General features: G+C 47.0%; 1 protein-coding gene across 1 annotated transcript in view; it reads right to left on the bottom strand.

Moving 5' to 3' along the window:
* Positions 1-306: 306 nt before the first annotated feature.
* The window catches only part of acp2 (acid phosphatase 2, lysosomal), a 68,892-nt gene continuing 55,456 nt past the window's right edge, over positions 307-13,742 (bottom strand). The window contains exons 8-9 of the mRNA XM_068045889.1: positions 3,220-3,311; positions 307-417 (exon numbers count right to left, since the gene is read on the bottom strand). Coding sequence (XP_067901990.1) covers positions 307-417; positions 3,220-3,311 — 203 coding nt within the window. The remainder of the gene's footprint in view (positions 418-3,219; positions 3,312-13,742) is intronic.

The following is a 13,742-nucleotide window of genomic DNA, read 5'->3' on the forward strand; positions in this document are numbered from 1 at the left end:
TTCCAGCATATTCTGTTTATTATTTCAGCTTTCATTTCGTTTGCACCAGAAATTGTGTTACTGACACACAGATACCAGTTTCAGTTATCGGAGGTAGAGAAACTGACCCACAGAAACTGTGAGTGAACTTGTAGAAGCAATAAGACATGCAGGAACCACAAGTGGATATATGGCTTGTGCTGGCAACAATCTGCCCCTTCCCAATATGGCTGATCTTTCATCAGCAAAGTTGAGCAGGGCCGAATGGCTTGCATCTGGGAAGGGCAGACAGCAGGCCTGTGCATTTCAAGCAGAGGCCCCCAGAACCTACCCGTCATCCTCTTGATATAGCTCAAACATGTGACAAGAAGCATACGGAGGAATGTTGCCGTTGTACACATTCAGGGCCATCTGTAGAGCCACAAGCGTTATATCGTGCTGTGGAAAGAATGCAAACATTTAAATGGGTTAGAAATTGTTCTCCAACTCCCCTCTTCCCCTGAGGTCAGTCAGCCTGCAGTTCCATGAACAATCACTTCTGCCTAATGCTAGACTGTGAGCAAGAGCAGAAGAGCAAGTTATTCCACTGTGTGGAGCTTAACTGCCAAGTTGTTCCACTGTGTGGAGCTTAACTGCCAAGCCTCATCCTGTCCAATTCATCCATTCAAACAGATCCTTTCCAAAATGAAGTCACCAAACAGGGATCAGGAACAGGACCACCTGACTGCTTTCAGTTCTCCCTAGTTCTGGGGTGCTGGGTCCAACCAAAGAAAGCCAGCTGCACTTCATTCCACTCTATTTCAAGTAAAAAGATGTGCATTTATATAGCACCTTTCATCACCTCAGGATGTCACAAAGTGCATTACAACAAATGAAGTACTTTAGAAGTGGAGTCACTTGCTACATAGTAATGTAGGAAATGCAGCATACTATTTGTATACTGAAAGAGTGTGTTTTTAGTGGCGGTTGAGGAATAAATAAATATTGACAAAGACACCAGGGACAATTCCCCTCTTCTTTTAAATAATGCTGTGGGATCTTTTGCATCCACCGAGAGGACAATGCGAGCCTAGGTCCAATGTCTTATCTGAAAGATAGCCCCTCCGACCGTGCAGTGCTCCCGCAGCCGTGCCCTTCCGACCGTGCAGTGCTCCCGCAGCCCTGCCCCTCCGACCGTGTGCAGCGCTCCCGCAGCCCTGCCCCTCCGACCGTGCAGCGCTCTCGCAGCCCTGCCCCTCCGACCGTGCAGCGCTCCCGCAGCCCTGCCCTCTCCGACCGTGCAGCGCTCCCAGCAGCCCTGCCCCTCCGACCGTGCAGCGCTCCCGCAGCCCTGCCCCTCCGACCACTGGAGAGTCAGCCTGGATTAAGTGCTCAAATCTCTGGGTTGGAACTTGAACCCAATACCTCCTGCCTCAGGGGGAATGATGTTATTGATCCACAGCTATCAGGTGTGGTTTGTGTTTTGTTTCAGTTTGACACAATTCTCAAAACACTATGAATAGCATGAGTGACTGTCTGAGGGTTGATGAGATTTGACCCGCTTCAGCGGGCTGTGTCCAAGTGAACTGGTAGAAAACAAAACGGCTGAAACTACAAGCTATATATGTGACCTGAGTCTTCCCACTCAGCTGGGCATCCCACCAGCCTCTGTGCTGGATACTTCATCTGGACAGAGCCGAATTGTGTGATCTGTGGTGTACATTGGAAAGGTCAAGACAGGAATTCAAGCTTGCTTCCAATTCTAGCCTTCCTCGCCTTCACATGGTCCATCCCCAACTCTTCCCTTACCTTGCTTGACTCATGTTTCCCCTCCCTTCCCCTGTCAGCATTCCGAAGGGATTGTTCCCTCTGCGACACTCTCGGCGACTCCTCCATTGCCCCCACCACTTCGTCCCTTCCCACGGCACCTTCCCCTGCAATCGCAGGAGGTGTAATACTTGCTCATTTACCTCCTCTCTCTTCACTATCCAAGGCCCCAAACACTCCTTTCAGGGGAAGCAGAGATTTACTTGCACTTCTTTCAATTTAGTATACTGTATTCGCTGCTCACAATGTGGTCTCCTTTACACTGGGGTGACCAAACGCAGACTGGGTGACAACTTTGCGGAACATCCCGAGCTTCCAGTTGCTGGCCATTTCAACACTTCGCCCCCCGCCCTGCTGTCATGTCCACATCTCTGCCCTGGGATTGCTGCAGTGTTCCAGCGAACATCAACACATGCTCATTGAACAGCAACTCATTTACCGATTAGGCACGCTGGAGCCTGCCGGACATGACAGTGAGTTCCACAATTTCAGAGCATGACGGGCCCCCCTTTTTATTTTTAGTTAGGGTGTCTATTGCAATGCAAATTGATAATACACAGCCTTAGCATGGTAACAAGATTTGAATGCTATGCAACCATGAGTGACCCATCCTTATCACTCAGCTGCTAAACGTAGTACAAAAACATATGAAATAGGCACAGGAGTAGGTCATAAAGTCCCTTGAGTTTGTTCCATCATTCAATAAGATTGTAGTTGATCTTTGACCTCCAATTTTCCATCAGAGGCTGCTTCTGAGACTCATGATCAGGTGCAACTTCTGATGACATACTGCATTCGCATGCTGCCAGAAACCTGCGAGTCGGGGCACCTTGGTCCACTCCTCAATCACCCCGAACACACCTTCCCCTTTCCACAGCACCTTTCCATGCAAGCACAGGAGATACAATATCTACCCTTTTACCTCCTCCCTTCTCACCATCCAAGCCCCAAACACTCCTTCCAGGTGAAACAGCATGGTTGGTAGACTGAGGATCGTGGAGATAAATTTAAAACTGCTAATCGCAGCAGTGCATTTGATGCCATCGATCGCAATGTGTTTAATACTTTCAATGACTGTATTTAATACTGTTGATCGTGATGGTTTGTTTAATACTGTCGATGAAGGTGTATTTAAACCGTCAAACGTGGCGATATGTTTAATACCATCTGATCGTAGCAGCGTATTTAATACGGTTGATCGTGGTGTAGTTAGCACTGCTGGCCATGCTGTTGTATTTAATACTAAAGTGTTCATATTTAATATGATGAAATGTTGCATTGTATATACTCCTGTTGATCATTGTATTTAACACTGTCGATCATGGTGCAGTTAATACTATTGACTATTGCATATTCAATACTATTGCTTGTGTTTAATACAATCGATCATTTATATTCAATAGCTTTGATTGATAATAATCTCAGATGACTCACCGCTGAGTACATGATCATTTTGAGCCGGGGAGTTGGAGTGGACTCATTTATCGCTTGAGTCATGTTTTGGAGGATTTGTTTGAGAAGCACGCCTGCAACAAGAACAAATCTTTAGACACAAAGTAAAGGAACAGGAGCTCACACTAGATCAACAATACTGACTGTTTAATACATAGTTTTTGAGTGACAACACTCAGACTGGGATTGCACAGTATTGTTCCAATCAGAGATGGGTCAGTGAGGAGACAATCACCATGAAACCAGACCCTCCTCCCAGAGACGGGTCAGTGAGGAGACAATCACCATGAAACCAGACCCTCCTCCCAGAGACGGGTCAGTGTGGGGATAGCTACTGAGAAACCAGACCCTCCTCCCAGAGATGGGTCTTTGTGGGGACAGTCACAGTGAAACCACACCCTCTCAGAGATGGGTCAGTATGAGGACAGCTACTGAGAAACCAGACCCTCCTCTCAGAGATGGGTCAGTAAGGGGACAATAACCTGGATTTTGAGAGTGAGGGGCAGTGGCTGCGTGGACTTGCCTCCAGCTTTCTCACCTTTTGAAGTTTCACGTCTGCCTTAGATGCATTCTCAGATGGGATGGTGCTGGTCATTCTAAGTGGTCTGTCCAGCTTTTGTTCAGGAGTGTGCCTGTCCTGCCCAATGTTTAATTGTACAATACTAACACCCAGGGGTATAACACTAGAGCACCTTGTGATCTGTGTTGGATATTATGCCTTTCACATGTATGCTTCTTCAATCTCACCGGGGAGGCAGTGGCGTAGTGGTAATGTCACTGGACTAGTAACCCAGAGACCCAGGATATTGCCCTGGGGGCATGGGTTCAAATCCCACCAGGGCAGAAGATGGAATTTGAATTCAATTAATAAAATATGGAATTGAAAGCTAGTTGAATGATGGCCATGAAACCATTGTCGACTGTTGTAAAAAAAAATCTGATTCACTTAAGTCCTTTAGGAAGGAAATATGCTGTCCTTACCTGGTCTGACCCACATGTGACACCAGATCCACAGCAATGTGCTTGACTCTTAAATGCCCTCTGAATTGGCCTAGGAAGCCACTCAGTTGTATCAAACCGCTACAAAGTTGATAAGGAATGAAACCAGACAGACCACCCAGCATCAACCTAGGCACCGGAAACGACAATGGCAAACCCAGCACTGTCGACCCTGCAAAGTCCTCCTTACTAACATCTGGGGGCTTGTGCCAAAGTTGGGAGAGCTGTCTGACAGACTAGTCAAGCAATAGCTTGGCACAGTCATACTCACAGAATCATACCTTACATACAATGTCAAAAAGACACCACCATCACCATCCCCAGGTAGGTTCTGTCCCATAGGCAGAGGAGGCGGCACAGTGGTATACAGTTGGGAGCGAGTTGTCCTGGGAGTTCTCAACATCGAATCAGGCCCCCACGAAGTCTCATGGAATCAGGTCAAAAATGGACAAGGAAACCTCCTGCTGATTACCACTTACCTACCCCCCTCAGCTGATGAATCAATACTCCTCCATGTTGAACACCACTTGGAGGAAGCACTGAGGGTGGCAAGGGCACAGAATGTACTCTGGGTGGGGAACTTCAATGTCCATCACCAAGAGTGGCTCGGTAGCACTACTACTGACGGAGCTGGCCGAGTCCTAAAGGACATAGCTGCTAGACTGGGTTTGCAGCAGTGAGGGAACCAACAAAAGGGAAAAACATACTTGACTTCATCCTCACCAATCTGCCTGCTGCAGATGCATCTGTCCATGACAGTATTGGTAGGAGTGACCACTGCACAGTCGTTGTGGAGACGATGTCCCGTCCTCACATCGAGGATACCCTCCTTCGTGTTGTATGGCACGACCACCATGCTAAATAGGATAGATTTCGAACACATCGAGCAACTTAAAACTGGGCATCCATGAGGCGCTGTGGGCCATCATCAGCAGATTTGTAGACAACCACAATCTGTAACCTCATAGCCCGGCATATCCCCCACTCTACCATTACCATAAAGCCGGGGGAATCAACGCAGGTTCAATGAAGAGTGCAGGAGGGCATGCCAGGAGCAGCACCAGGCATACCTCAAAAATGAGTTGTCAACCTGGGTGAAGCTACAACACAGGACTATCTGCGTGCCAAACACCATAAGCAGCATGTGATAGACAGAGCTAAGCAATCCCAATGGATCAGACCGAGCTCTGTAGTCCTACCACATCCAGTTGTGAATGGTGGTGGACAATTAAACAACTAACTGGAGGAGGTGGCTCCACAAATAGCCCCATCCTCAACGATGAGGGAGCCCAGCACATCAGTGCAAAAGATAAGGCTGAAGCATTTGCAACAATCTTAAGTGCCGAGTTGATGATCCACCTCGGCCTCCTCCTGAAGCTCCCAGCATTACAGATGCCAGACTTCAGCCAATTTGATTCACTCTGCGTAATATCAAGAAATGAATGAAGGCACTGGATACTGCAAAGACTATGGGCCCTGACAATATTTTGGCAATAGTACTGAAGACCTGTGCTCCAGAACTTGCAACGCCTCTAGCCAAGCTGTTCCAGTACAGCTACAACACTGGCATCTACCCAGCATTGTGGAAAATTGCCCAGGTATGTCCTGTACACAAAAAAACAGAACAAATCCAACCTAACCAATTACTGCCCCATTAGTCTACTCTCGATCAGCAAAGTGATGGAAGTTGTTGTTGACAGTGCTATCAAGTGGCACTTGCTTAGCAATAATCTGCTCAGTGACGCACAGTTTGGGTTCCGCCAGGGCCACTCAGCTCCTGACATCATTACAGCCTTGGATCAACCATTGAAAAAAAGAGCTGAACTCAAGAGGTGAGGTGAGAATGACTGCCCTTGACATCAAGGCAGAATTTGACTGAATATGGCATCAAGGAGCCCAAGCAAAACTGGGGTCAATGGGAATCAGGGGCAAAACTGTCTGCTGGATGAAGTCATACCTAGTACAAAGGAAGATGGTTGTGGTCGTTGGAGGTCAATCATCTCAGCTCCAGGACATCACTGCAGGTCTTCCTCAGGGTAGTGACCTAGGCCCAACCATCTTCAGCTGCTTCATCAATGACCTTCCTTCAGTCATAATGTCAGAATGGGGATATTCACTGATGATTGCACAATGTTCAGCACCATTCACGACCCCTCAGATACTGAAGCAGTCCGTGTATAAATGCAGCAAGACCTGGACGATATCCAGGCTTGAGCTGATAAGTGACAAGTAACATTCGCGCCACACAAGTGGCGGGCAATGACCATCTCCAACAAGAGAGAATCTAACCATCTCCCCTTGACATTCAATGGCATTATCATTGCTGAATACCCCCACTATCAACATTCTGGGGGCTTACCATTGACCAGAAACTGAACTTCTGTGGCGAGTAACTCAACTCCTGACTCTGAAAAGCCTGTCCACCATCTATAAGGCACAAGTCAGGAGTGTGATGGAATACTCTCCATTGCCTGGATGGGTGCAGCTCCAACAACACTCAAGAAGCTCGACACCATCCAGTACAAAGCAGCCCGCTTGATTGGCACCTCATCCACAAACTGCCTCCACGCACAGTGGCAGCAGTGTGTACCATCTACAAGATGCGCTGCAGCAACGCACCAAGGCTCCTTAGACAGCACCTTCCAAACCTGCAACCTCTACCACCTAGAAGGACAAGGGCAACAGATGCATGGGAACACCACCACCTGCATGTTTTCCTCCAAGTCACACACCATCCTGGCTTGGAACTATATCGTCATTCCTTCACTGTCGCTGGGTCAAAATCCTGGAACTCCCTTCCTAACAGCACTGTGGGTGTACCTACCCCACATGGACTGCAGCGGTTCAAGGCGGCGACTCACCACCACCTTCTCAAGGGCAATTAGGGATGGGCAATAAATGCTGGCCTAGCCAGCGACACTTACATCCCATGAACGAATAAAAAAAAGAGAGCAGACTGAGAAACAAGTGGCTAGAGAAGGCCTGATATGAAAAGTTAAACTGCTGTGATGGAAACCATACCTGCCAAATGGAAACTTATTAATTTCGCCATATGGAACACTATTTGAACGCTTACTGGACATTGAAAATAACTTGTTTACAAGACCACAGAGCAGCGGTGGAAAGCATGGCTGCACATTTGCATTCTGAGACAGTTGCGCAGAGAGACAATGGGGTTGCTCCTTGATCCACTGAGCCAGATGGGTTTTGTCAATAGCGATGATCAAAAGACATTGAGTCATTGAATGTGTAAGAGCCAGCATTCCACCCGGCCCCCATCACCCCCCAAACTGAATGTGTCTAGTAAGCTTTGAAGAATCAACAAACCTCGCAGGCAATGCCATTTCAAACAAAGATAGTCACATGACTAACCTACTGGCCAACCTGGGAATTGATTGAATTGTGCTCACAGCAAAATTTTGGCAGACTGCTTTTGAAGACCAAAAGAGAAGCACGGTCTCTCGGTCATGCAAAGTTCTAGGGACCCATGGAAGGAACATAAGCCTCAAGACAGAAGACTCTGCAGCCTTCTGGTATCAGCGAAACAAATTTGAAAGTGTGCACTGGGTCCCAACAAGAACTGCAAGACTTTACAACCAACCCAAAACCAGTAAGTGAATTCCATCTACTACTTCAAACCTGCCCCTTTAATTCTTTCTCCTCCTCTGTATCTATTTGTGTGTGTTTATCGTGTATGCATGATAACATGGTTGTGTCATGTATTCTTAGTAGTTTTAACTGAGTTAGAGTTTTAAAGCTAATAAACTTCCACCTTTCTTGTTTAAATCTGAGAAATCCTGTCTGATTGATTCCTTTACAATTACAATTAGAGAGCAGTGAGCAAGGACTCAGTGAGGCGAAGCTAAAAAAACACTGGTTTTTAAAAGTTCAAAGTTAGGGCCAAACCAGGAAAGGGGCAGGAGGGGAGTCCTAGACCCCTTCCTCACCTGGTCGTAACAGAAATTTGGGGGCTAGCATCCGAGATTGGACCTACAGACAAATGAGAAATTAGAAGTGGGAAGTCAAATTGATTCCAATTAAAAAGAGAAAAGATTTCAATACATGTTTTCTTGTGGTTGCGTGCGCTAGAATAATAACATGTCCGCGACTGAAACCAGTAACTACCCAAGCCAGGGTGAAATAACTTGGGATAAGTTCAAGGCACTGTCTATGGAGGAGTTGATAAATATGGCTGAGCAGTGTGGGATCGCTTTCTGTGCCAAGGCTAGGATGTCCAAACTCCTAAGACTAGTGGCCAACCACTTTTCTGTCGAATCTGAAGAATCAGAGACAGGGTTAGAAATAAACTCTGACAGGCTATTGCTAGCAAAGACACAATTGGAACAGAGGAAACTTGAATTAGAGGAGAGCGAGAGAGTGAGAGAAAAGAAGACAGGAAAGAGTGAGTGAAAGGAATTTCCAGAAGGAATGGGATGAAAAAGAGCTGAGGCGCTTGAGTTAGCTAGGGAGCGACAGAGCAACCCCAGTGAAAGCATGGAAAATACAAGTGGTGCGGAGCTGTGTACTGAATTTTTAAAATTTTCCCAACTGATTCCAAAATTCAACGAGGGAGACATGGAAGCATTTTTTGTATCTTTTGAGAAACTAGCAAGGCAGTTAAAATGGCCTGCTGGAAAGCAAGCGAACCAGAAAAACCCATGAGGTTTATTCTCTGCTGCCAGATGAAAGTTCATCAAATTATGAACTGACAAAAATTGCTACCCTCAGGGCACATGAGCTAGTACCGGAAGCCCACTGCCAGAAGTTCTGAACCCTCAGGAAACAGATTGATCAAATTTACTTGGTGTTTGAGAGAAGTAAGCAGCTGGCTTTTGACCAGTGATTGAGGGCTCTTAAAGTGCAGCCCAGCTATGAAAACCTCAGAGTGGCGATTTTGCTAGAGGAATTTAAAAACTCTCTTCCCCCTTTCCATAAAGACCCATATGGAGGAACAAAAAGTGCACAAAGCGAGGAAGCACAGTTCTGGCTGATGAGTTTGCTCTCTAACATACAAGTCGGTTTCCCAGGGGAAAACCTTTCCTAGTCACCTCCACAAATCTGAAATGGACAAAGGATGGGAAGGGGATAGAAGCCCAAGCAGTCCTTGGAGAGAAAGAAAAGCAGGACACACAGGGGGCCCTCCTCCAGCCAAAAAAGGAAGGTGCAATGAGTAGGAGTGAGACCTGGAGACCTGTGTACTCCATCGTAATAAGGCAGGTCATCTAAGAGCTGACTGCTGGAAACTATGGGGAAAGCCGGTAGGGTTAATCAGGGCACACCCGGTCAGTGAAAGAGAAGGGACCTGATGGAAAGCACAGCTGAACAAGCTGTGGCTTCAACTGCAGCAATTGTAAGACCTAGAAAACGTACTGCTGCGAGTGCAGGAAAATTTAATAGGATCCCTGAAGATTATCAGGATTTTGTGTCTAAAGAGATAGTAACCCCATACCCCTTGAGTGGGGCAAGAAGCCCATAGTAATCCTCAGGGATACAGGGCCACTAGAATCCCTTTTATTGGGAAAGGGCCCGACCTGTCCCCCAGAGAGTGCAGTAAATACCAGAATGGTGGTGAATAGTATTGGAGGGCAGTGTACGCCTGTACCTTTACACCAGGTGCACTCGGAGTGCAACCTAGTTTCGGGACTAGTGACCGTATGGATTGGCCCTAGTTTCCCTGTGGACGGGGCTGACTTGCTCCTAGGTAATGATCCGGTGGGGGTGAAGGTGATAGCTTCCCCAGTAGTGAGAAACTGAAGGAGGTCAGAGAGACAGGGCAGTGGCAGGAGACGGTCCCCTGCAGTTCCCCTGAACATGTAGTGAATCGGGCCATGACCAAACCAGCTCCCCCAGAGGAGACTGCATTGGCACTGCAGGCAGATGACCAAGAGGTCTGTCTGTTTGAGACTTTCTTTGGAAAATTAGAGGATCCAGGGAATTGTTTAAATGGATCTTCCCTAGCTGAGGCTCAGCGAGCCGACCCAGTGTTGAGAGAGTTAGCACAGACTGAAATTAAAGCAGAGGGAGTCGCTGATTGCAATTATTTAAAGAATGAGGTACTGATGAGGGAGTGAGTTCTCCTCACAGACGTGAGGACAAAGAGTGGACAGTGGTTTACCAGTTAGTGGTGCTGCAGAGGTACCGGAGAGAAATATTAACAGTGGCCCAAGAGATTACAGTGGCTGTACATGTCGGTATACGAAAAACCAAAGCCCACATAAGACAGCGGTTTGCCGGGCCAAAACTCCACAAAAATATGGTGGAGTAGTGTAGGAGTTGCCACACGTGCCAGGTTGAAGGGAAACACCCAACCTGCAGTGAAATCTACACCCCTAAGTCCTGTACCAGCATTTGAAGGACCCTCCAGCAGAGGGCTGGTGAATTGTAAGATCCATTGCCGAGAACAAAAGGGGACCGACAGGCACAGTGCTGGCAGAAAGTGAGAGAGAAAAGGGGAAAAAGGGACAGAAGACAAATTAAAAGGAGGTCCGGGAGGATTCCCAAATGAAAACCCCTACTGTCCAGTCAGCCAACGCTGAAATGTTGGAAAAATTAGACCCAATGTCCTCCTATGTAAATGCAGACACAAGAAACACCCCACCAGAGTGGCTAACAGCATTTACAGAAATCTGCAAGGACAAAAAATCCTCAAGAGGGCAGAGAAACTGCAAGGGTGATGCCTCACCTAGTCGATGTGCCACAGGGGACTACAGTAGAATCTGGACAATTATCTGCAAGCAGGAATGTCCCAGAGGACAAAGGGAAGATTAACAAAGAATCCTCCTCCACAGTCAGGAGAAAAGAGAACCAACAATACCTTAAAGTGAAAAGCACTTGCATGACTCATCAGGGCACTGAAAGAGAGATCAAAGTTGATCCACCCACTGCCGACTCCCATGATCAGAACTCCAAACCAGGGATAATTCAATCTAACCATCCCCTGCAGATCCCAACAGGAACAAAGGCACCCTAGACAATCACGGAAATGTGAAAACTTCAAACCTCCTCAAAAATCACCTTTATTGGGATGCCCATTCCCAACATATTGCAGGCTGATAGTGAAGAAACTTTAAACCCCTTGGGCAACACATAATTATCTCAGACCCATCTCAAGAAAGGGGCAGTTTAAAGCAGCACTGCTACAAAGGAAAGACGGACAGTAACAATTTTAAAGATTTCTGAATGAATGAGAATGAGAGAAATGCATGTACGTTTTCCCGTACTTTCTCTTTCTTCTAATTCATAATGAAGTGCTCCCCCTAGCGTCGCATTTAATTCAGCCGGATGTGGAGGTGTGACAGAAATCACACCTGCCAAATGGAAACATATTAATTCCACCATATGGAACACTATTTGAACGTTTACTGGACATTGAAAATAACTCGTTGAAAGGGGAACAGAGCACAGGGTTTTAACTGAGTTAGAGGTTTAAGACGAATAAACTTATACCTTTCTTGTTTAAATCTGAGAAAACCTGAATGTTTGATTCCTTTACAATTACTATTAGAATTTGGCCTAACCATCAGCCTCAAGAAAACGAACATCATGGAACAGGACGTCAGAAATGCCCCATCTATCAATATCGGCGACCACACTCTGGAAGTGGTTCAAGAGTTCACCTACCTAGGCTCAACTATCACCAGTAACCTGTCTCTCGATGCAGAAATCAACAAGCGCATGGGTAAGGCTTCCACTGCTATGTCCAGACTGGCCAAGAGAATGTGAGAAAATGGCGCACTGACACGGAATACAAAAGTCCAAGTGTATCAGGCCTGTGTCCTCAGTAACTTGCTCTACGGCAGCGAGGCCTGGACAACGTCCATCAGCCAAGAGCGACGTCTCAATTCATTCCATCTTCGCTGCCTCCGGAGAATCCTTGGCATCAGGTGGCAGGACCGTATCTCCAACACAGAAGTCCTCGAGGCGGCCAACATCCCCAGCATATACACCCTACTAAGCCAGCGGCGCCAGAGATGGCTTGGCCATGTGAGCCGCATGGAAGATGGCAGGATCTCCAAGGACACATTGTACAGCGAGCTCGTCACTGGTATCAGACCCACCGGCCGTCCACGGTTCCGCTTTAAAGACGTCTGCAAACGCGACATGAAATCCTGTGAAATTGATCACAAGTCGTGGGAGTCAGTTGCCAGCGATCGCCAGAGCTGGCAGGCAACCATAAAGGCGGGGCTAAAGCGTGGCGAGTCAAAGAGTCTTAGCAGGTGGCAGGAAAAAAGACAGAAGCGCAAGGAGAGAGCCAACTGTGTAATAGCCCCGACAACCAATTTTATCTGCAGCACCTGTGGAAGAGTCTGTCACTCTAGAATTGGCCTTTATAGCCACTCCAGGCGCTGCTGCACAAACCACTGACCACCTCCAGGCGCTTACCCATTGTCTCTCGAGACAAGGAGGCCAAAGATAGGAAGATATACTATTAGAGAGCAGTGAGCAAGGACTCACTGAGGGAAAGCAAAACAACACAGTTTTAAAAGTTAAACTCTGTTACGGCCAAACCAGGAAAAGGCCGAGAGAGGAGCCCTCGACCCCTTCCTCATCTGGTTGTAACACTGTTGTACTTCAGAGTAACAGTCAAAGCAAATTACACTTACTTAATGCAATCTCCCAGAACTCCTCAAAAACACAGGGGACAAAAATACAATAAAATTCTGCGCCCTGTCCCTTCCGTGGACTGATTTTGCACTTTTCAGCATTTCCGGTCTTTCTGTCAACTTTTAACTGCAGCATTTTACCTTCCAGCACTGGGCCTCAACCCTTCAGCTCACAGTCTTGTTTAAAAGTCATTGGCCCATGAGCCACTTTCATGCGCTGAGGTGGGCACAATCATGACATCTCACTTCACTGGAGTGTAATCAGACAAAAGAAGCCAAGCAAGGAGACATTAGGAGGGGGTCATCAAACATTTGACTGAAGATCTGGGTTTTAATGGAGGGTTTTAAATGAAAAAAGAAATGTGGAGGTGTCTCGGGAGGTAATTCCACAGCTTAGGGCCTAGGCAGGTGAAGGCTCGCTGCCAATGACGCAGCAATTAAAGAAAAATCAGGGGTGCGCAAAAGGCCAGAATTCGAGGAGTAGAGATCTTGGAGATTAATAGGATTGGAGGAGGTTGCAGAGATAAGGAGAGTCAAGGCTATGGAGGGTAATGAAAACTAGGATAAGAATTTTCAATCTGAGACATTCGTGTACTGGGAGCTAATGAAGATCTGCAAGGACAGTGGTGATGGCTGAGTGGGATTTGGTTTGAGTTAGGACATGAGCAGCAGAGTCATGGACAAGTTGAAGTTTACAGAGGGTGGAAAGTGGAAGGTGGGAGACTGGCCAGAACAGTGTTGGAATAATAAAGGTTAGAGATAACAAGTGTATGGATAAGGGCTTCAGCAGCAGATGAGCTGAGGCAGGGCAGAGCCTGGCAATGTTATGGAGCTAGAAGTAGGTAGTCTTTGTGATGAGAGGATACAGTGCCAGAAGCTCAGCGCAGGATCAAATAGGACACC

The sequence above is a fragment of the Heterodontus francisci genome, chromosome 14, assembly GCF_036365525.1.
Source record: "Heterodontus francisci isolate sHetFra1 chromosome 14, sHetFra1.hap1, whole genome shotgun sequence".
NCBI lineage: Eukaryota > Metazoa > Chordata > Chondrichthyes > Heterodontiformes > Heterodontidae > Heterodontus > Heterodontus francisci.